At 52.7% G+C, this 20,829-nt stretch overlaps 7 protein-coding genes across 7 annotated transcripts; 5 read left to right on the top strand and 2 right to left on the bottom strand.

Annotated features, from left to right (window-relative positions):
- Positions 1 to 1,148: 1,148 nt before the first annotated feature.
- On the top strand, positions 1,149 to 1,967 carry cpo-1 (Non-heme chloroperoxidase; the record flags this gene model as incomplete). Its single annotated transcript, XM_037325295.1, has 1 exon — positions 1,149 to 1,967. One exon carries the CDS (start codon positions 1,149 to 1,151, stop codon positions 1,965 to 1,967), a length of 819 nt encoding a protein of 272 aa, XP_037176761.1.
- Positions 1,968 to 5,271: 3,304 nt separating this feature from the next.
- On the top strand, positions 5,272 to 7,038 carry P450-1-8 (Cytochrome P450 monooygenase 1; the record flags this gene model as incomplete). Its single annotated transcript, XM_037325294.1, has 5 exons — positions 5,272 to 5,610; positions 5,664 to 5,766; positions 5,817 to 5,891; positions 5,956 to 6,558; positions 6,629 to 7,038. 5 exons carry the CDS (start codon positions 5,272 to 5,274, stop codon positions 7,036 to 7,038), a joined length of 1,530 nt encoding a protein of 509 aa, XP_037176168.1.
- Positions 7,039 to 7,527: 489 nt separating this feature from the next.
- On the top strand, positions 7,528 to 9,413 carry CGCA056_v010046 (Trichothecene C-15 hydroxylase; the record flags this gene model as incomplete). The annotated part of the gene is made up of 6 exons (XM_037325293.1): positions 7,528 to 7,614; positions 7,673 to 8,088; positions 8,175 to 8,556; positions 8,617 to 8,934; positions 9,015 to 9,181; positions 9,254 to 9,413. 6 exons carry the CDS (start codon positions 7,528 to 7,530, stop codon positions 9,411 to 9,413), a joined length of 1,530 nt encoding a protein of 509 aa, XP_037176167.1.
- A 321-nt stretch (positions 9,414 to 9,734) lies between these two features.
- eqxH-5 (Cytochrome P450 monooxygenase eqxH) lies at positions 9,735 to 11,523 on the bottom strand (the record flags this gene model as incomplete). The annotated part of the gene is made up of 5 exons (XM_037325292.1): positions 9,735 to 10,174; positions 10,226 to 10,816; positions 10,874 to 10,942; positions 11,007 to 11,106; positions 11,155 to 11,523. 5 exons carry the CDS (start codon positions 11,521 to 11,523, stop codon positions 9,735 to 9,737), a joined length of 1,569 nt encoding a protein of 522 aa, XP_037176170.1.
- A 1,144-nt stretch (positions 11,524 to 12,667) lies between these two features.
- Positions 12,668 to 15,392, top strand: CGCA056_v010044 (Ophiobolin F synthase; the record flags this gene model as incomplete). The annotated part of the gene is made up of 8 exons (XM_037325291.1): positions 12,668 to 12,982; positions 13,054 to 13,325; positions 13,389 to 14,187; positions 14,255 to 14,409; positions 14,469 to 14,632; positions 14,690 to 14,791; positions 14,848 to 14,908; positions 14,984 to 15,392. 8 exons carry the CDS (start codon positions 12,668 to 12,670, stop codon positions 15,390 to 15,392), a joined length of 2,277 nt encoding a protein of 758 aa, XP_037176169.1.
- Positions 15,393 to 15,867: 475 nt separating this feature from the next.
- On the bottom strand, positions 15,868 to 17,542 carry APE3-1 (Aminopeptidase Y; the record flags this gene model as incomplete). The annotated part of the gene is made up of 3 exons (XM_037325290.1): positions 15,868 to 15,993; positions 16,047 to 17,188; positions 17,245 to 17,542. The coding sequence occupies 3 exons, from the start codon at positions 17,540 to 17,542 to the stop codon at positions 15,868 to 15,870; spliced, it is 1,566 nt and encodes a 521-aa protein (XP_037176172.1).
- An 801-nt stretch (positions 17,543 to 18,343) lies between these two features.
- On the top strand, positions 18,344 to 19,979 carry ZRT2-3 (Zinc-regulated transporter 2; the record flags this gene model as incomplete). The annotated part of the gene is made up of 3 exons (XM_037325289.1): positions 18,344 to 18,380; positions 18,488 to 18,688; positions 18,832 to 19,979. 3 exons carry the CDS (start codon positions 18,344 to 18,346, stop codon positions 19,977 to 19,979), a joined length of 1,386 nt encoding a protein of 461 aa, XP_037176730.1.
- Between the last annotated feature and the right edge of the window lie 850 nt (positions 19,980 to 20,829).

Raw genomic sequence — 20,829 nt, 5'->3', positions numbered from 1 at the left:
TTTTCCTCCTCGCGTTACCTCCCGAGTTTGAACATCAGTAAGTGGCCAACACCAAGTACATCGCTTTGCCCTAGGTTGTCCAACTGGTTTTGGCGGAGTCTAGTGAAGCTCTCTTCTATTTCTCTCCTGCCAGCGCTGGCCGCTGGGTGTATGGCGAAATACTGCCACATCGACTACAACGATTGCTTCAGCCAAATCACCTTTCAGCAATTCTTCGACGACCGCATTCAGGCGTGCGCCAGCCTGTCGGGCATCATCGATGGTGTGTACGGGCCTGAGATTCAGTGCAAGAACGTGCCTGACTGGGTTCCGGCACCGAGCTCAATCATCGTAGCAAACGCTGAATGCTCCTTCTCATGCCAAAAGGTGTAACAAGACCATGTATCAAGTCAATTTTGAGCCTGCGTTCCACTTCCAGTGGTTTAGAGATTATTTATGATCACAACTATCAAAGTAAACCACACGACAAGAGTGACAATCCTTGAGTGAATCACATGGCAGCATACTCGATTAGGCCATGCCTTGGGGGGCGTTGTTCTAGTTTGTTCGAAAAACGGACATTTTACCGAGAGTTTGCTTAGTACACCAAAGAAGCCTTGATCAAGCCCAACAACCACCCTTTAATTGATGAGCGTCAAGTGTACTGCATCGAATCGACACCGTCTATCCAATAAAAGTGGCGATCTATGATAAGAACGAACGCCGCTGACGTAACTGTCAATCTTCTCGGCTGATACAACGTGATCCATCAAGGACTTCCGGCCCCAAGAAGGCAATCCTTCCTAAGAAGGAAACACTGGCTTTATAGAATACGAGAAGGAAGCATGCTTGAAGGACATATCAATGTATTAGCGGCATAAGAATGCAGGTTCACTAGCCTCAATTCAGTATGTTCTTCATACGCAGGCCCGCTTCTCGCTTACCGGTTGCATAGGCAGACAAGTCGAGATCCAATTGCCAATGTAGCTGACATTCCACACCAGGCCTGATGACGTATCTCATCATCATTCGCGTGCAGGTGTACATGGTCATTATATGAATGGAATCTACTCCGCATCGACCGACAAAGTCCAAGTGGTTAAGTCAACGCCCTACCAGGTAAATTCGCAGAACCCACGGTAGACTGTCTTCTGCATATCGGACCTGCAATGGCCGGCGGTGCAGTTCTTTCTCTCAATTCCACGGATATCTTCTTCACGACGCAGGGCAATGCGACTGGTATCCCCTTTTTGTTTATCCATGGTTGGGCTGCCGACCAGACCGATTGGGCCTTTCAAACCATGTTTCTTGTGCTTCTGCAGCTCTTCAATGTTGTTACCATGGACCTCCGAGGCCACGGCCGCAGCACCTTGTCCCAATCATGTAGTCTGGTCATGGACCCAGTCACTATGGCCGACGACGCTGCCGCTCTCCTAAAACACCTAGGTGTAAGCGCCACCAATAAAGCTATCGTCATGGGACACAGCTTAGGCGGCACTGTTGTTACCGAGCTAGTTCATGGCTACCCAGACCTCATTCGTGGGCAGGTAATAGTTGACCCGTCATATTACCTGACTCCTGAGGTAACCGAGGAGCTTATACCTGCCCTCGAAGAGGACTTCGACAGAGCTGTGATCGCGTTCTGGGAGAACGAGGTTACATATCCTGCAGACACGCCGGATTATATCAAAGAATGGCACAAGCTCCGCACATGGTGCGCTGATGAGATGGCGATGATTACTGCGTGGGTTCAGATGAGTGATGCGCAAGGGCTGAGTGGCATGGATTATCTGAGACCAAAGAAGATTGCAGGGATTCCGAGGCTGGTATTGAGCAATACAGAAGCGGGCAAGGAGATCGAAGATGCGGCTGGTATTGATGATGAATTTGACACGGTTGAAGTCATAAGCGTTGGACATTGGATCATGAAAGTTGCCCCGGAAAGATTTAACCAGGCCCTTGAAAAGTGGATCTGGACTTGGATATAAGTTGATGGTAGAGATTGTGACCCAGCTTAACGGCCATGCATCAAGACAACCTCCTAGCTTACCTAACATTTTCAATTACAACGTGTTGTAGATGATGCCTCGATTCGTTGCAATGTTTGACTTGACCCATGCCTCGAAAGTGACGATGGTTGAACGAAGTGGTAAGGTGACTCGCAGGGCCTCAACAGCGGCAAGACGGCAGGCTCACCACACACCGCGCGCTGTGCGCACGCATGAAAAAGGCATTAGCCCAACTCTACGGAATGATGTGAGACAACGCGAGGCTCCTGCTCAAAAATGTAGAAGCCGGTCAGAAAGGGACAAGTTTAAGTTCAGCGGTATCAACGTAGTAGCGAGCCTACGCACTGAACGACGAGTCATGGGTTCTACATATGACTCGGCGCTTAATCTATCTTGAAGTATCGCGTATAGACAGCGGAGAGCCTTACCAGAAAGCTTCGAAGATCTCCACGAGCACGAACTCTGCAATTTCCGACCTCAGTCGTCGCATGCTTGCAGCCCCAAGGCTCCACAGGTCGCAGATCAGCATTCACCACTTGTTTCTGAGGAGCCTCATTTAATGTAATTGATCCGCCTCCGCTATGATGATGTCATCAGACAATTCATATTTCTTCGGATCATCTCGGTTTCGCGATTCACTTGTCCGGGTTCTCCTTGGGCAATGAGAGCACCGAGCTGGATGACCAACTCGACGTCGTTGCTTGCGCAAGTGTTTGTATTTACTTTCAAAGACATTGTAAATTGCTGACCCTATACATTGCAAGACATAGGGTAGCTCATAGCCGAAAACCTCTGTAGTTGAGCACTCTTTTATCGTTGAGGTATCGGAAAGAGACGGAGGCAAAAGCGAAGACGTCGAAAGTTGAATGGTCGCTCTTGAGAATGAGATGACGCGAGAAGGAAGAGAGCTGAGGAGGCTTTTGCAGTTGTTGTGATAAATATCGTCATGTTCTGGTCTTAAGTCACAATACAGAGGAGACACAAAGATGATATATTACACATGCCATCAGTCGTACCTTTCTGCGTCAACTTGTCGTAGCCATGGAGCCTGTGAACAATCGTTCGCTCACAATCAGACTAGACTGAAATAAATTAACACCGGCAGCCCAATATTCCCATGCGACGGTCGCCCCAAGCACTGCGATACCAGCCTCTAGTTTGCAAATCGCCATATGCGACTACACACTGGAACCTGCCCTTTGTTTTGTTCGATTTACGAAACCCAGCTCTCTCAACCCGAGAGCTCTTGTAACCTGCCTCGTATCTTGGCCTGATGTGAGTTGTTGCTCAGACAAAGACTCCGGTGTCCAGGGAATACAGGGTGCGGGTACCAGTGGCCGAGAAATTAGGCACATGTCTACGAGAGCAACGTCGAGAACATTTAAACCTTGCGTTTCTAATCAAGCTTATTTTGTGTTGAGCTTACCACAAAGTTGTAGCTACCCGTGTTACCCCGGTCATGGACCTATGCCCTCTTGGGATGCTCTCCTCAAATTGGCAAAACACAGTCCTATTCCGTGGTAAACTGTTCTATCCTGCCAAATCGTCGATGGAAGACTAACGAGCACCTCAGTGTCCATACACTACGCCGGGATATGTGGCATCCCTAGGGTAGCCAGTAGTTGCATAGCTTTGCGCTTGGCTCGATGGTCTTGAATCATCTGGACCATGGCCGAAGATGCCGGCCGAGTATTTGGTTGGCAGAGCATTCGCCCTTTACTTATGAGGCCAGATATTTCGATTTGCTCCTACCTGTTGCGTTCAATGCTGATATCTGATTGGTTGGGGTTATGTAGACAAGAATGCATCTTGAGAAACTTTGATTGACTACCTGCATTTGCTGTTGTTTTTCCGCTTCATCACCGTGAGCCAAAAGCCATGCACGAAAAACAACGCGTGGCTTCCCTTCTTGCCTCTCTTCTTGCCTCTCTTCTTGCCGGTGGTCACTCTGTAAGGGTGGGGAGCTGAAGGAAGATAAATGCCCTGTAGTGGTTGCACTCCCAACTCTGCGAGGCGCTCTAGTCACAGAACGATTGCACCTGATCATGCACGAAGAGGCTCTTCGATGACGGTTGTCGATTGCCCGCTAGTTTCCTGCCGTAAGGTCACAAATTTTATGCTAGGTCATCTTTCGTACGACCATCTCATCGTTCAGTACGGCCCTTCGTCTACCGAGTGACCTTTAAATCCGCTCCATCCCACTACTACAATTCAACATCTGGAGCTGGGATAAGCTTCGATGGGTATTGGGCACTGTTACTTCATCTCCAACAGTCCACTGAGATCATTTCGAAAAACAACATAGATCTTGAAACATCCAAATATTCACAATAAACGCCAGCCTTGACCTCTGGCTCGCCTGCCACCCGAACTCCACCCACGTGGGGAGCTTGCTTGCGTTCATCCAGTGTCACAAATGACAAAGCACGTGCAGTCAACGGACTGAACCCCACGGTACTCTGCGATCAACGCGCAACACTAACCGGCATGCGGAGTAGTCCGCGAGATTTTCTGCTCCCCCGTTTCGAGGGGTTAAAGTGAGGATGATGCCGGTGAGAGGATAAGGTTTGGTGTCTCGCTGGGCATGTTGGGACCCGTTTATAATTGACACTGTGTTAGGGGTGCATTCTTCAAGCCCCTGCATTTTGCAGTGCTACCTGATGTAGCTTGCACTGTACGAATGAGTCGCTGGCATAGCCCTGCTGAATCGCGTATGAAGACGTAGTTCGTCCGAGTTGGACATCAGCTCTCGTGCTTAGCAATTGAAAGGGTTCCATTGATCACGCCCAGCTTAGTGGAGCCTTGCAATCTGTGGGTGCAATAAACTCGAGCAAAGGCGTGGATGGGGCGATACTAAATGTCATGGTGATCCTGCAAGGGACGAGGGTCCTTTGCAGATAAGACAACAAAATCCGCAAAACCACTGACTAGAGAAACAGGCGGCCGATACATCATACAGGGGAAGTACTATGGGTACATACAGGGAAAGATTCTGCTCAAACAAAGCTGGGACAACAGCACGCAAAGAGCGATGCTTAGATGCGTCTATGCCGCAAGGTTGAGAGACCAGGCCTCAATCCCAGAACACCGCGAAGTGGGGCGCCACCGGTGAATACTTGTTGGAGCACTTCGACTGCTAGGACCCTTGAAGCGGCCTAAATCGAGTACTAGTAGGGGCTATTCATGTCATTCGATCACAACTCCGCCCTGAACCTCATTGCAGTGGTCACCTCTTACTTCCTGAGCAAGTGACTGGAAGCAAAATATCGAACAACCGCCAACGATGGCGTCCAACACGTCGTTGTACGGGTGCATACTTGCGACTATCTTGTTTTACTTCAGTTACAAAGCAGTCGTCGAACGGCGCAGAAGAGCTGGCAAAGTCTCAGTCACCAGTCTTCCCATACTTGACCAGGGGAAATGGTGGGACGTGTTCAACCTCAAGCCCAAATTCAGCTTTTATCTCGATGGCAGAAAGGCTCTTGGGCGCGCAATTAAGCAAGCCAATGGCAAACCCTTCCGCATCGTTGGTCCTGGAAGAACACTTACCGTCTTGCCTCCCCCCTACGCAGAGGATATCAGAAATGACAAGAGACTGGACTTTGGGAAGGTCGTGGCCCAGGTATCTTCTACTCTCTATACTTCCTGATGATTATGTTCTAAAAGTTGTTTCAGTTTGTTTCTCATGAAACCCCCGGTTTCGAGGGTTTTGCAAGCGGTCTGAATGACCTGCCCGTCGTCTTGGATATGTGCAAATACAAGTTGACAAGGGAGCTTGGTATGTACAAAGTTATGAGACTTTGAGGAAGTTAGCTTACCAGTCTCTAGCGAGTGTTATAGAGCCTCTGCCGGCTGAGTCCGAGATGGCCATTGAAGATATTTTACAGATACCTCACAGCGACGGTAAGAACAATCCATTAGATGCAGAACTTCGTGGGATTAGAACAGTGGACTAACACTTATACAGAATGGCAGAAAGTTCCAATCAAGCAGCGTCTGAATCTGCTTGTTGCTCGTGTCTCTGGGCGCGTGTTCCTCGGTGAAGAGCTGTGCCGTGACCCGGCGTGGCTCAACATTGCCGTCAGTCACATCATGACTGGCTTCCTGGCAGCTCTGAGTCTGAGAATGTTCCCAGCATTCATGAGACCCTTTGTTCACTGGTTTCTGCCTCCTTGCCGCAAGCTTCGCTCCCAAGTGGAGCAGGCCCGAAGTCTGATCCGCCCTGTCATTGAGAAGCGAAAACAAGAGAAAGCGGCAGGCATTGCGAAGGGCGAGACTCCCACAGAGTACAATGACAGTATTGAGTGGTCGGACACTTATTCGAATGGTCGCAAGTTTGATCGCGCGGATCTTCAGCTTGGCCTTTCAATTGCCTCCGTCCATAACACGACCGATCTTCTTTCTCAAGTGGTCTACGATCTTGCCGGTGATCCTGAGATGGTGCAGCGCCTGAGAGAGGAGGCAAAGGAAGTGATGGGGGAATCGGGGTGGTCCAAGACGTCCCTCTACAATTTGAAGCTACTTGACAGCGTCATCAAGGAAAGCATGAGGATCAAGCCCATTCTCACTGGTAAGTTGTGTCAAGACAGGTTCGCACGGTCTTCAGGAGAGGGTTGCTGACAAGCCACGTTGTTACATAGTCGCCATGCCTCGCGAAGTCACCGAGGAGATGACTCTTCCAGACGGCGTGATATTGCCAGAAGGCACTGTCATTGGCGTCTCAACAGAGCGTCACTGGGACTCGAGCATTTACCCTGAGCCGCATACCTTCATCGGGGACCGCTTCCTGAAGATGCGACAGACTCCCGGGAAGGAAAACGTTGCCCAGCTCGTAACGACCAGCATTAACCACCTGGGGTTCGGGCATGGCAATCACGCATGCCCGGGCAGGTTTCTCGCCGCGGCCGAGATCAAAGTGATCCTGACTCAGCTAATCCTGGGGTACGAGTGGAGAGTGATAAAGGGCCAAGAGCCAAAGATTCGGGTGCTCGGCGTGAATCTCGACTCAGACCCTTCAGCCAAAATTGAGATTCGGCGGTGTACGGTGTAGTAGTAGTAACAGTATGAAACTGGAGGCTATTTGAAAAGGCCCGAAAGATCTCGCGTGCGCGACTTGGCCAAGGACGGAACTGAAGTCGGACTGGCCGAAAATGAAAATGAGTTGTGATCGGCGTAAAGTCCGTAGCCCTCAAAGACGAGCATAAGGCTGTGATGAAGAACACGACTCGCGGTTGCAGGTGCAGATCAAGATGTGGCACGGCAAGAGGAACAAGTGCATTGGCATTACCGGGAAGGAAGCCGAGCCAATGACTCGTGATACCCTGGACACAACCCTGGCGCGAGTTCCAGTGAGACCCTTGCCTGCAGGGTATCATTTTGAGGAGCTGCGTTGCTATGCTGTTTGGGAACATGTTCGCGCAACATCTTATCGGCTGCAACGAAGGCCCGCTTCAAGCTCAAAGCCTCGAATGTTTGCTGGCGTGTTTGTTAGATCCCTCACGTGCGTTCCTCTTGGTGGTTCTCGAAGTTATCGCCAAAGATGACCTCGTCGCTTCTTCGGAGCTCGTTCCCCTTTGGACTAGAGTCTGATAGCGTGAGGAGAATGTTCACGCTGCTATTTTGCGTTGTAAGTGATGAAGAAATTCCCGTAAACGTACAGTGATGGTTGGTCTGACATGCTGCAGAGTGTCTTGTACACACTTTGGAGGATCTCGTATAACGTGCTCCTCCATCCTCTACGCATGTTCCCTGGGCCGAGGCTTTGGGCAGCATCGCGCATACCCTTTGCAGTTACTTGTGCGACGGGTCAGGGGCACCGGAAGATCTTGCAACTGCACGAAAAGTACGGCGATGTCGTAAGAGTCGCTCCGGATGAGCTGGTCTTCTGCTCACCGGACGCTTGGAAAGAGATTTATGGGCGCCGGAAAACCGCAAGAGGCGAGATCAGCAAAGATTACGTGCATTATGCGGAGGCCAAGGACAGCATCCTCGGCGCACCAAAGGATAGACATACTCAATTACGGCGAATCCTGAGCCGCGGCTTCACTAACTCAGCGGTGCTCGACCAAGAAGGTCTGATCAAGTCTCATGTCGATCAATTGTGAGTTTCATCCTTCTCTGCCTCAGAGCTAATCTGAGAGTGAGACATCGAGGTTCAAGTCGCTGATGGACGACGCCCCGGTGCAGGTTCAACATTCTGGCTGAGCATGAACAATCACAAGGGCCCCTAACGCCAATCGACATGAACAAGTTGTTCGACTTCGTGGCTTTGGATATCATCACGGATTTGGGCTTTGGCGATTCTTTCCATTGTCTTCATACACGAGAATACCACCCTTGGGCTCAATTCTTTTTGGACGCACTGCCCGCGATTGCTCTTGCTACCGCTTTGAAGCAGTTTCAACTCATCTTCAGCGTTCTCATGGCAATGGCCCCCAAGTCTCTTCTTCAAAAACATGAGAACATGGTGCGGCTCACAAACGACATTGTTGAAAGGCGGCTCGATGAGGCTGATCGACCTGATCTTATACAAGCCATGAAGGAGCCTACGTTTGGGCTTGAAGCTAAAGTGAGTACTCTGCTTACTTCGGTCGGATGTCAATCAAAGGCTTACCGTATATGTTATCAGCAATCTTTGAGCTTGCAGGATATCCAAGCGAATGCCCAGATCTTGACAATGGCGGGGTATGACACAACTGCCACGGCTCTAGCAGGCACCACGTACCTTCTGGCAGCAAACGCTGATGTCATGGCGAGACTGACTCAAGAAGTACGGAGGTCTTTCAAAGAAGAAAAGGAGATTACTATCTCAAGTACCAAAAGCCTTGAGTACCTCAGAGCCGTCATTGATGAATCCCTGAGAATGTATCCGCCGGGTGCCTCAGGGATGCCGCGTCGCATAGGAGAGGAGGGAGACGTCATTCTAGGTCACCACATCCCCACAGGAGTAAGTCATCACGTCTTGGTTGTCCTATTATTGCCTTACAAAGTATTCTTCGCGAATTAACTAACGCGAACCCCTTAAAGACTATTGTGTCGATATGGCAGTACGCCATGTACCACCACGCGAAGACTTTCTCTGAGCCCGAGTCGTTCATCCCTGAGCGATGGTCAAATGACAGGATCGATCTCAGCGACAAAAGAGCAGCGTTTCAGCCCTTCTCATTTGGGCCTCGTGACTGCATCGGGAGACAGTACGTTTGACCTCTTTAAATCCTTGTGTCACACACCTCTTGATAGACGATACTGACCAACGTTGCGCAAAGTCTCGCCTATGCCGAGCTCTGCATCATCATTGCTAGATTGGTTTGGAGATTCGATCTGGAACTTGATGACGTGCCTGGTCACAATTGGCTAGGGCGGCAGAAGAATTACCTCCTGTGGGATCGAGGTCCACTCAACATTCGACTCAGACAAAGAGCATAACAGGACAACTTGAGCTCAACACTTTGAGCATACTTGCTTAGGTCATTTAGCTGGCCATGTTGAGGGTCTACAATATTCATAAGCCGTTCAAAGTGATCTGATTCCTAAGTTGCTTCAATAATTCCGTGGAATTTCTTGTGGTTATCTTCTTCCCGGAATCCAGTGGAATTTGTAATCTGTCTTATGTACTACAGCATTTCGTAGCAACAACATACTAGGGCCTTGGACTTTCTGATATCGCTTTTGCACCTTTCGCATTCACCTACTAACCGCAAAAGTGATGTAAGAGTGAGATAAATATTGAGCAGAGGTAATATCTAACTAATAAGGTACAATAAGCTCTCCAATGTCCATCTCCTCCTTCCTCCTGCGGATCTGAATCTTTGTCCACGGACTTGCTGCGTTCAGCACTCCAAGGTTAACGACATGGGGACCCTCGACCGGAAACCTCCACTCGTACTTCAGAAGGAAGTGGCACAAAATGATCTTGACCTCATTCGCGGCGAAGAACCTTCCAGGACAAGCGTGAGAGCCGTGTCCAAAGCCGAGCTGGTTGGGACTGGTAGACACCAAGTATGATTGCTGCTTCAGCTCCGGGTTTTGCCGCATGCGGTGAAATCGGAGACCGTCAAACTTCTCACCGTCCTCGTAGAAGGAGTTGTCCCACATGTGAGTTGGCCCCACTCCAAGAAGCGTGCCTTGGGGAATCAACATCCCGTTGGCGAGGCGGAAATCTTCCACAGCAATGCGGTTGAGGAAGCCTGGAACAAATGTTAGTTTTCTCATTCAAGAAATGGGGGACAAGTACTGACAGTTGGCAACTGGATTGATCCGCTGCACTTCCTTCAGAACACTGTCCATCAAATCCAGCTGGGCCAGTCCGGCGTTGCTAAGACCATGAACAATCAATACAGAGACAATCTCCTGACGGAGCAGGTCAATAAGCTCTTCGTGTTCCGACAGAGCAAGCAGTGTCTTCTCAAGCAGATCCGCAGTGGTATGGATAGCTACCATCGCCAGACTGATCTGAGCTGTCGCCATGTCGATCTTCCTGCTGAGCGTAGCCAACGCCTGATCGAAAGCATACTCCGGCTCGAGGCCGCGCTTTTTTGCTTGCTCAACTTCGCGAGCGCGCTGATCCATGATGGGCTTGAGGACGCGGCGGCATCTGACGAGGTCGTATCTCAGAAGCCAGCAGGGAGGGAGGATCCACTGCACGAAGCGTTTGCTCCAAGTGGGAAAGAAGCGCAACGTGATACTGGCGATGAGGAAGTGCTTCGTGTACTTGGCCATGGCCCCAAGCCACTCTTCGCTGCGGCAAAAGGTTTTGCCTCCAAAGACTCTTGATGACGTTTTGGCTACGAGGCTGACGATGGGTGCGCCGAGTTTGAAGTCCTTCCATTCTGCTCATGTTAGGTTGACGGGCACGTTGAGACACAGCGACAGACTTTCAAACTCACCATAACTGTCTGAATACACCTCCGAAAGCGAGTCTGAAACTTCTTCCGAGATGGCTGGGATCATTTTACCTAAGTTCCGTCATGAGCTAACAACTCGAATGTCTTGTTTTACGCAGCTGGACGTTTCGCATACCGAGATTCTTGGTCGTCAGATGATCCTTGACCAACTTCAACATATCCTGGTCAAGAACATCACCGATCGGCTCGAACCCCTTCAGGGAACCATTTTGGACCTTGATACAAGTTAAAATGAGTTCCGACTTTTCATGCTGACAACATACCTCTTGGATGGCCTTAAGACTACTCATCACAGGATTGACACGGATCTCGCCAATCATAGAAGACGGCACAATCAACGCCTTCCCCAGCTCCATGTTCAGCCAGTACGGCGTGTCATGATACTTCTCCGCATACGAAGCGAAGTGCTTTCTGGGCGCCTTGATGAAGGCGGCGAGTCGAAAGAGTGTGACGAACTCGAACGGTCGTATGGGATTCGCGATGGGGAAACCACCCTTGCCGGCCGCCTTCTCTCCCATCGCCATGTAAGCGATGAGCATCAGGGAGGCAGCAACCAAGTACGGCAATAAGCCGTCATTACGGAGTGCTTGGGCGTCGAAGCCCGCGACATACAGCCGCTTGAGGATCGACATTGAGTTAGATGTTTGGAGAGACTGACACAAGAAGAGTGAATGTTGCTGGTTGGAAACGACCTCTGGCGACAGCAGCTGTGGATGGGGATGTCGGCGGATATCCTACGAAACACAACAACTGCATGTGTTTGCCAAGACGAGAGAAAGACGGGAGAAAAGCTGATCTGCGCGCTAGTCATACACCCTTGAGAGATCCAAACCACAAGCATGGGGGCTTTCTCAGAGCCTTGACATCATGAAGCCGTTCTTTTTTCGATCAGAAAGTTTAAAAGGCAAACAGGAAAAGATTCCCGTGCCCCGGTTTCCATTCACAGACGCAGCCTCGCGTACTCCGGGTTGTTCCCCATAACGAGACATATTGGCGTTTGAACGGTGCTAGCATCGCGGCAGCCATCCCGAGCGCGCGCGGCAGAGTGAAGTGGACATCGCAAGAGTCGTTGTTAACACGCCGAGTCATGTCGACCGCTGCCATCGAGAGCAAGATCCTCTCGGCCTGGGCGCGGGCTCGGCACGGGCACGGTGCGGGCACGGCGCGGGGCGGCGTTTGCTAGGGCTAGACAGTTCTTGACTGTGTGCATTACGTGCCGGGGTGATCTAGTGTGTTGTTTTCACAACGTCCGAGGGGGAGTGGGGGAAGCCGTACCCCTCGGATTGCGACTCCGACTCGCGAGGCAACCACCCTTGCTTGGTTTAATATACATCTCAGGTCCAATCCGGTGAGGCATTTGATAATCGTGGGCGCGCCCGCAAGAACCCAGGCCGTTGTGATGCACACCCTTGGGATGCGACTTACGTGACCCCGCCATGGTCCGGGGATGCTGACTCGAAAGGGTTTCTATCTGATCGTCACCTGGAATACCCTCAGATAACAAGATATGGCATTCATCGCCATGAAGCTCATGCCGTCTCCAGTGGTGGTAAGTCTTATACGTGTAGAAAAACACACCACAAAGACGCGAGCACCAGTCCTCCCCAGCATTAGCGGCGCCCGTCATCGTGCCACACTTACACGGCAATTAACCTCACCTGGACTTTTCAACATCGAACTTTGTTTGACTTACACGGCGATTTGACCTACATTTGGATATTCCACAAACCGCCGCATATCGCCGTCTTGCGCTCAACGCACACCCACACACACACTATGCCTACCTTTGCACAACCAGTTCCCGACGACATCGTCGCCTCGTCGGGGCTGCGGTCAAAGTTCCGGCCTCATGTGCACGGCAACTACCAGATCTGCGTAGATCCGTCAAAGGGGATGGAGACTTTCTACAACGACGCCATGTCAACGCAGCTCGAGTCCAAGACTCTGGCAGATATCCCAGGGCTCGGACTGGTCCACCCGATGGCGCTGGCCATGGCCAACTGTCTTCCGGAGCGGTTGCCGGCCATCACGCGGTTTGCAGACTTCACTATTCTGAATGATGATTATTATGATATTGCGAAGAGAGACGAGGTGAGAGATACTCTGAGACCAGGGCAGGAGCTGTCTTGAACACTGGGAACTAACGTAGAGTTTCTCGACAGATTGAGAAAGTCAATAATAATATCCAAGATGCGCTGCAAGACGCCTCGGCACCTGGCAGTAAGACCCAGAGCTCGGGCGGTTCTGATATCGACTTCAAGCCGAAACAGATGCAGGCTGCTCTGGTTCTTGAGCTCATCATGCTGGACCAGCAGCTTGCGATGGACGTCATGTCGTCCTACAGCCAGGGCCTTGATGTCGCCACCTTTGCTCCAGACAACCTCAGAACGTTGGATGAGTACTTGCCCGTGCGGAAGGTCAACTCAGGTCTTGAGTAAGTAAACCTGCCTCCGTTGATACTGCCATTTAGAACATCGTTACTGATCTATCTTTCCAGCGTCACCGCTGAAATGGTCTGCTTTGGCATGGGCCTCCGCATCTCCCCCTCCGACAAAGCCAAGCTCCGCCCGGTAGTCGACCTCGCCAACTTCGCCATCACCGTCGTCAACGACCTCTACAGCTGGCCCAAGGAAATCAAATGCCACCTCGAGACCCCGGGCTCCGAACTCCCCTTCAACGCCGTGGCGGTCCTCATGCGCCACGGCGGCTACTCCGAGCCCGAGGCCTTCCGCATCCTGTACGCCAAGCAGGCCGAGCTCGAGGCGGAGCACCTCCGCCAGCTCGACGCGCTCCGCGCACAGGAGGGCGGCCGGCTGCCCGAGAACCAGGAGCTCTACGTCGAGAACGCTCAGCGCGCGGTCTGCGGCTCGGAGCTGTGGAGCGTGTATACCAGGCGGTACCCGTCCAAGGCGGACCTGCGGCAGCCGGAGGTTGAGTTTGTGGACGGGGCGTTTAGGTATGTGGCTGACGGCGAGGGCGCCGGTGAGGATAAGGTAGTGTCTGAGAGTGTGGAGTCGTTGCCGACTACTGAGGTTGAGGACGAGTTCTCCTCGTCGGATGCGTCTCCGGGCTCGGTTGACCAGGCTATTTCGACCCCGCCGTCGACGACGTTCTGCAGCTGCGAAGATGAGGAGGAGCATATTACCAATGTGAAGGAAGTATGCGAAGACGAGGCAGACGGTGTCCGGGACATGTCGGATATCTCCCAAAAGTCCAAGAAAAAGATCGACACCCTGCTTCCGGAGGGACCTGGACTCACAACCTACGCGTCTCGACTGGAGGCTGCTCCTGACCACGTGAGTTGACCGATTGAAGGTGTTCAGAAAGCGAAAGACAAACGGCTAACATGTGTCCTCTTCACAGGCCGTCATCGCTCCAATCAAGTACCTCGCCACACTCCCCTCCAAAGGCGTCCGGGACACCTTCATCGACGCGCTCAACTGGTGGCTCGAGGTCCCGGAAGACTCGCTGCGCACCATCAAGACCATCATCAGCATGCTCCACGACTCATCTCTAATGTATGAAACCAAACCCTCTCACTCAAAAAAGGGAAAACGCTGACATTGTAATCATCCAGTTTGGACGACATCGAGGACGACTCTACCCTGCGGCGAGGCAGCCCCGCGGCCCACATGATCTTCGGAACAGCGCAGTGTATCAACGCGGCGAACCACATCTTCGTCATGGTGCTCGCCGAGCTGCAGAAACTGCGCAGCCCGTTGAAGACGGCTATTCTTATCGGTACGTCCAGCCTCGTCAGAATGTTGGGGAGATCAACAACTAACACGAAGACAACAGAGGAGCTGGAAAGCCTTTTCGTCGGACAGGCAGATGACCTGCACTGGAAATACCACGTCGACTGCCCCTCGACTGAGGACTACATGGAGATGATCGACAACAGTAAGTCGCCCTCCACCACCACAACAAACACCATATATACTGACCAAACGCCCCAGAAACCGGCGGCCTCTTCCGTCTCTGCGTCAGACTCCTCCAAGCAGAATCAACAAGAACCGAGTAAGCCCCATCACCACTCACTTAACCACCCCATACCCTCCCCCAACACGCGCTAACCAACCCGTTCCAAACCAGCGTCCTCGACCTCGACCCGCGCCCCTTCGTCCGCCAACTAAGCCTCTTCTTCCAGATCCGCGACGACTACCAGAACCTCGTCTCCGACGCCTACGCCAAGCAGAAGGGCTTCGCCGAGGACCTCGACGAAGGCAAGATCTCGCTGCCCATCATCCTCACCCTGCAGCGCGCGCGCACGCGCCCCGAGATCATGGGCGTGCTCAAGCACAAGCAGCCCGGCCCGATGGCGATGGAGATGAAGCAGTACATCGTGAGGGAGATGGAGAAGTGCGGCGCGCTGGAGTCCACAAGGGAGCTGTTGCAGGGGATGCAGGAGGACCTGATCGCGGAGCTGAGAAGGTTGGAGGGCGACTTTGGGGCGAAGAACGCCACGTTGGAGTTGGTGTTGAGGAGGTTGTGGATTTCGTAGACTTTGGGTTTCAAGATTAGTTGTCGTGATAAGATTTTGCATAGTTGGAAAAATGGGTTATGGAGGCGTTTGTTTGGTTTTTGGATGGAATACAATTAGAGTCTTTAGTCAAACGCCCCGAAGCTGATGCTGACTACCGCGAGAACCAGGCGAGAGGCTCGCGGAGCCGTCGTCTTCGCAACCTGTTGTGGGGTATTGGGGTCAGTCAGCGGATCCTGTCCAGAGTGGGACCGCAGAGAACGTGACCAGTATCGATGATGGCCAAATGAAATTCAGAGAGTCGATGTCTCTTATAAAATGCAATCAATTACACGGTGCTCCGTTATGTGTCATCCGTTGCCTTGGCCGACAGAATTCGGCATGTCCATGAGAAACTCCAAGAGAGTCCTAAATTGACCAGAGAAGTATACCAATCTCCCATAATGAAACAATCCCATCCAACAATTAAGGTACTTGTAGGTGCGCTCGAAGCAGACTACTGGAAGAGCTTGCTGCCGTGGTACTTGACTTCCTTAGAATAGGCGGAGGTAACGACAGCATCCGTACGCTCGGGGAAGCCCTTGAACGAAACGGCATACTTGGCGACAGAGTGCGCAACCAACTGATGAGAAGTTAGTGTTGGAACAAAGCGGTTACCAGTCAAGGGCATCTTACCTTGGTGTTAATCTCCCAGGCGGTCAGATTCACGTTGCCGACATCATCACAAAGCTGGTGGTAGCAAGGATCGTACCAGTCCCCAGCCTTGCCGCCGAATTGCTTGGCCTCCTCCTTCGTCTTGATGCCCTCAGCGCCTGTAGCAATACCTCCGCCGGGAATGCCGTTGCGAATAAACGCATCGTAGTCGCTTCGGCCATCAAAAGCAATGAAGGTGTAGGGGAGGTCGTGTGCCTTGTACCAGTCAACGTACAAGTCGCGGAGCTCCTCGGAGCCGGTGGGGTTAACGGCGTTGGTGGCGTTGTAGACCTGGTAGGCGTAGTTGGGGCTGGCGAGCATGTCGTAGTCCATGAACAGGCGAATCTTCTGGTTCTCCTCGGGGCTGAGGACAGAGACATAGTAGTCGGAGCCGAGAAGTCCCTCCTCCTCAGCGGCCCACCAGGCGAAACGGACGCAGTTGTTGACGCTGAACTTGGTGAGTTGAGTGGCAATCTCCAGCAGAGTCAGACTGCCAGAGCCGTCGTCGTTGATGCCAGGGCCCTCGGTAACACTGTCGCTGTGGCCGCCAAGCATGACGCAGTTGTCAGGGTCGCCCTCAGCAGTCTGAGCCAGGATGTTGGTGGTCTGAATGGTGTTGACGACAGCGTCAATGTAGGCGATGGCGTCAACCTTGTCGCCCTTCTTAAGCTTGTCGATGATGGGCTGGGCATCATCCAGACCCAGGCCGAAAGTGGCAACGTGGTTGGGAGATGGAGTGCCAAGCGTTCCGTGGACGGTCTCGCTCTCGTAGTTGTAGACAATGGCAGCAACAGCACCCGCCTTGCCAGCGTTCTCGCTCTTGGTGCCAAAGGGGCACGTGCCACGCAGAACGAAGGCGATGTTGCCGTCGACCTCAGCAGGGTAGTCGGACTCATCGCAGCCTTCGTTCTTAACAAGAACGATATCGCCGTGGACAGGTTCCTTGTTCTTGGTAGGCGGCGTCAGGGCCATGGGCGACGCAGACTTGGGGATCTTGTCACCGATGACAAGGCGGGACTCGAAGACATTGCCCGAGACGGCGGGGAAGGTCTGGTTCCAGACCTTGTAGTAGTCGCCCAGCTTCTGGAGGTTGAAGTTGATGTAGTCCAACGTTCCGAGGTGACCTGTATATCGTGAGCAAGAGAAGAGTGGAACGTGGGACCGCGGAGGTATGGCGTACCATCGCTGCCAATGACGCGCGTGGGGTGGTTGAACTCCTCCTCTCCCAGCTTTGCGATCTCGTACAGCTCCTTTGCACGCGCGAGGAGGTTATCGGAGGTGATGGTGTCCTGCAGAGCCCCGGTCTCGACCAGAGGTCTCTTGGATGAAGACGTCGACGGCGATGTCGATGCAACAGGCGTGTCGTCGGCAATCAGCGGCGCTTGCTGGGCAAGTACCTGTTGGTCCTGCATATGCAGGGCGGCAGCGCCACCAAGCAGGGCCAAACCGGCCAATTGAAGTCGTCGTGCACCCGCCATTGTGTAGCACTCTGTTCACGGACAAAACCTTGAGCTGCAGAGATGATGTTGAGACGAGGTTGGGAGCTGTGACGGAGGGATGTGTCACAGACGTCAACACAAGAGCGGGCGAGAGAAGAGAGACAGGCAGGTGGTCACACGGACACCACCCCGGAGCTGGGGCGAGCTGGGCTGGAGCTGTTGCGATAGACGACCGATATCGCGATATCGATATCGGTTAGTCATCCAGCCGAGGCGCAGCGGCTGGTCCCTGCGTGTTTCATCATCGGACAGCTCTTATCTAATCGCAGCTCGCCTGCTGATTGCTGACATAAGGTTCTCTCCTGATAAGACATGGTCCCCTCGCTTCCCGACGCGATTACGTACGGGGTGCGTCGCTGGCGCAGGGAAGGCGCTCCAAGTGCAGATTGCGGCTGCCCCTGTGCTCCCCGGTCGTTCCCAATTTCCAGGGGCCAAGCCGTCCCCCAATTCTAAAATGCGCAGGTTTTCATAGGGGGAATCAGGACACAGTGGACCGCAAGCTGCTGACAATGGAACTGCTGGCCGCTGCTGCCGTTCCCCTCGGGTCCCGCATCCCTCGTCCGCCACCTTTCTGGGGGCCGCATCCACATCCTGAACCAGCACCAAACCCGGCGGGATACCTTGGACTTGGGACGAAGACGAGGCACGATCCGTCTTCCGTCTCCCTTTTTTTGTTTGTATTCTGTTCTCTTGAGTACTCGCCAGTCTACCGTCTGCATCCCCGTCGTGCAGAGCCAGCCATGAGATTGAGCTGGACATTACCATCGACGACCGTCCAGAATGGGTGATACAGGAGCTACCGGAGCTTGGGCGAGAGGTGCGTTTTTTTGCTCGTGGCCGTCGGACAGCTGGACTGCTTCCACGTGTCGAACTTGAGCTCCGGGATACCCGCGTCGTGCTAACTTGCTTTTTCCTGATTGACAGACGCCGCCTCGTGGGCCTCAATACCGACCGAATTCTTGCTCGCGGAGCTCTCGAAACGACATGGCGGTGCGATGACGAGCGCCGAAGTCGTTGCCGGCGCCAATGCGACGAAGCCTCAATGCGGCTCTTCCAAGAAGGAGTCCTACGATACGCCGCTACATATTGGTGCCCTGATACTGATCCTGGCATTGAGCACAATTTGTGAGTAGCTCTTTCCAGTGGCAGTCATGAATTGCGACTTTGGGGGCCTACAAACGAGGGCTCGCGTCTGGGGATTCTCGTCATCGACGTGGCTCTCAAGGTTGCCAAGATCTAGGGAGCACCAGCTGACCTCGTTGCACCAGCATGCGGCATTCCTCTCCTCCCCCGGCGAACATCGAAAGGCCGACCTCAGAGCAGAATCATCTTCTACTGCCAGCACTTCGGAACCGGCGTCCTGCTCGCGACATCCTTTGTACATCTTCTCCCAACAGCTTTCACGTCCCTTACCGACCCATGTCTTCCCGACATCTTCAACAAAGGCTACCCGCAGACGGCCGGTCTGGTAGCCATGATTGCCGCCTTGTCCGTCGTGGCTCTCGAGTCGTATCTGGCCACCCGTGGAGCTGGCCACTCCCATTCACATTCGCACGAGTACGAGTACTGGGACGAGGAGGACAACGAAGGCGCATCGGGTGGAGGTAGGCAGGCGGCCAGCAGTCTAGCCACGCGTAGAGGCGGCTCGCATCGCCCGTCCGACATCAATCTCGATAATATGGAGTCGACACAGGGGCTGATGGCCGGCGCCTCGCCTCTCCCGAGCTCCACGCCGACAAAGGCAAAAGCGAATTCCCGGCTTGCAAACGAACGCGACAGCTTCGACGACGACGCATCCGATATCGACCTAGACATCGACGAACTAGATCCCGCGACTGCCGAAGGGCCCAGGCGCAGAAGCTCAGACGACCGTCCCAAGATCACGGTCACGCCAGGCGCACCACAAGTCGTCACCGAAGAGGAGCAAAGCCGGCTGCTCCGACAATGTCTGCTCCTCGAAGGCGGCATTCTCTTCCACAGTGTCTTCATCGGCATGGCCATCTCCGTCGCGACAGGCCCGACCTTCATCGTCTTCCTCATTGCAATCAGCTTCCACCAGACGTTTGAGGGTCTCGCCCTCGGCAGTCGTATCGCCGCCATCCAGCTCCCCCGGTCCTCAATGCGACCTTGGCTCATGGTTCTTGCTTTCGGAGGCACAACACCGCTCGGACAACTTATTGGATTGGTTGTCCATAACTTGTACGATCCAATGAGCCAGACGGGCTTGCTCATGGTGGGCTTCATGAATGCCATTTCGGCAGGCTTGCTATTATTTGCCGGTTTGGTGCAGCTCTTGGCGGAGGACTTTCTTTCAGAAAAGAGTTACAAGATACTCAAGGGCAGGAAGAGGCTTAATGCGTACCTGGCCGTCATTGGCGGTGCGTCGCTCATGGCTATCGTGGGTGCTTTTGCATAATGCGTCTATACCGAGAGAAGACAGATGGGTAGACTATACAGTTTAATCAAAGCGTTGCTTCGATTGCGTTTTTGGGCTAGTCTAGCCCGGTGAACCGTTCCGATGAACTTTGCCAGGGCTTCGCATGATTGAGTTTGCATCCCCGGCTGTGCTCTTTTCTTGTCATGAGCTTATTTGATGAGACCCGACGAAGTTGTCATCGGAGTAGTCTGTGATCAAGTTTCACTCGTGACAGTGATGGGGCGGGGCCATCAATGCGTATATAAAAGGCCTTTCTGTTTTCCTTCTTTCAGCTCTCATAAGCAAATGGATCGGTTGGACCTTTACTCCTCGAGGCCCAGCTTGCTGAAATTTCTCAAATACAAGTGTCAAGTGATAAATAGTTGTGTGCCGGGGGCGACGTTCAACTCCTGTAGTATGGTTTGTGTAGTCTCATTGTCGTCTCTCTCTTTCAGTCTGATCTTTTTCGTGAGAGACACACGCAAGCCATCTATGCGAGTGGCTAGCTATCATTGCAATTCATCTGTCATCTGGTCATGTGCGGGCTGCATGTGGACATGGACTTGCTGAGAAGCAGGTTTGTAGCGAGCTCTCTCACGCCTACTCCTCTTGTGAGTCGAATTTGGCTTATTGAATGAAATCTTGCTTTGGCCTGTATTGATATTTATAGCCAACGGGCTGCTATTGGATGTTCATGACTTCCTCCTCCACGCTAGGTCATCAGCTTTTTCAGGTGTGGGCGGTATTAAAGAGAGGATGCCGTCTTGTTTCATTTCCGTAAAGACAAATACGAGAAGCGCCCAATGGTTGACCTTTGGCTTGCTAACAACCTGACCCTCAATTGATAGCA

This window comes from Colletotrichum aenigma (assembly GCF_013390185.1).
Source record: "Colletotrichum aenigma strain Cg56 chromosome Unknown KSG_Cg56_contig06, whole genome shotgun sequence".
In the NCBI taxonomy this organism is placed as follows: Eukaryota; Fungi; Ascomycota; class Sordariomycetes; order Glomerellales; family Glomerellaceae; genus Colletotrichum; species Colletotrichum aenigma.
Note: the sequence above shows the minus strand (reverse complement) of the source record. Positions and strands in the feature narration are given on the sequence as shown.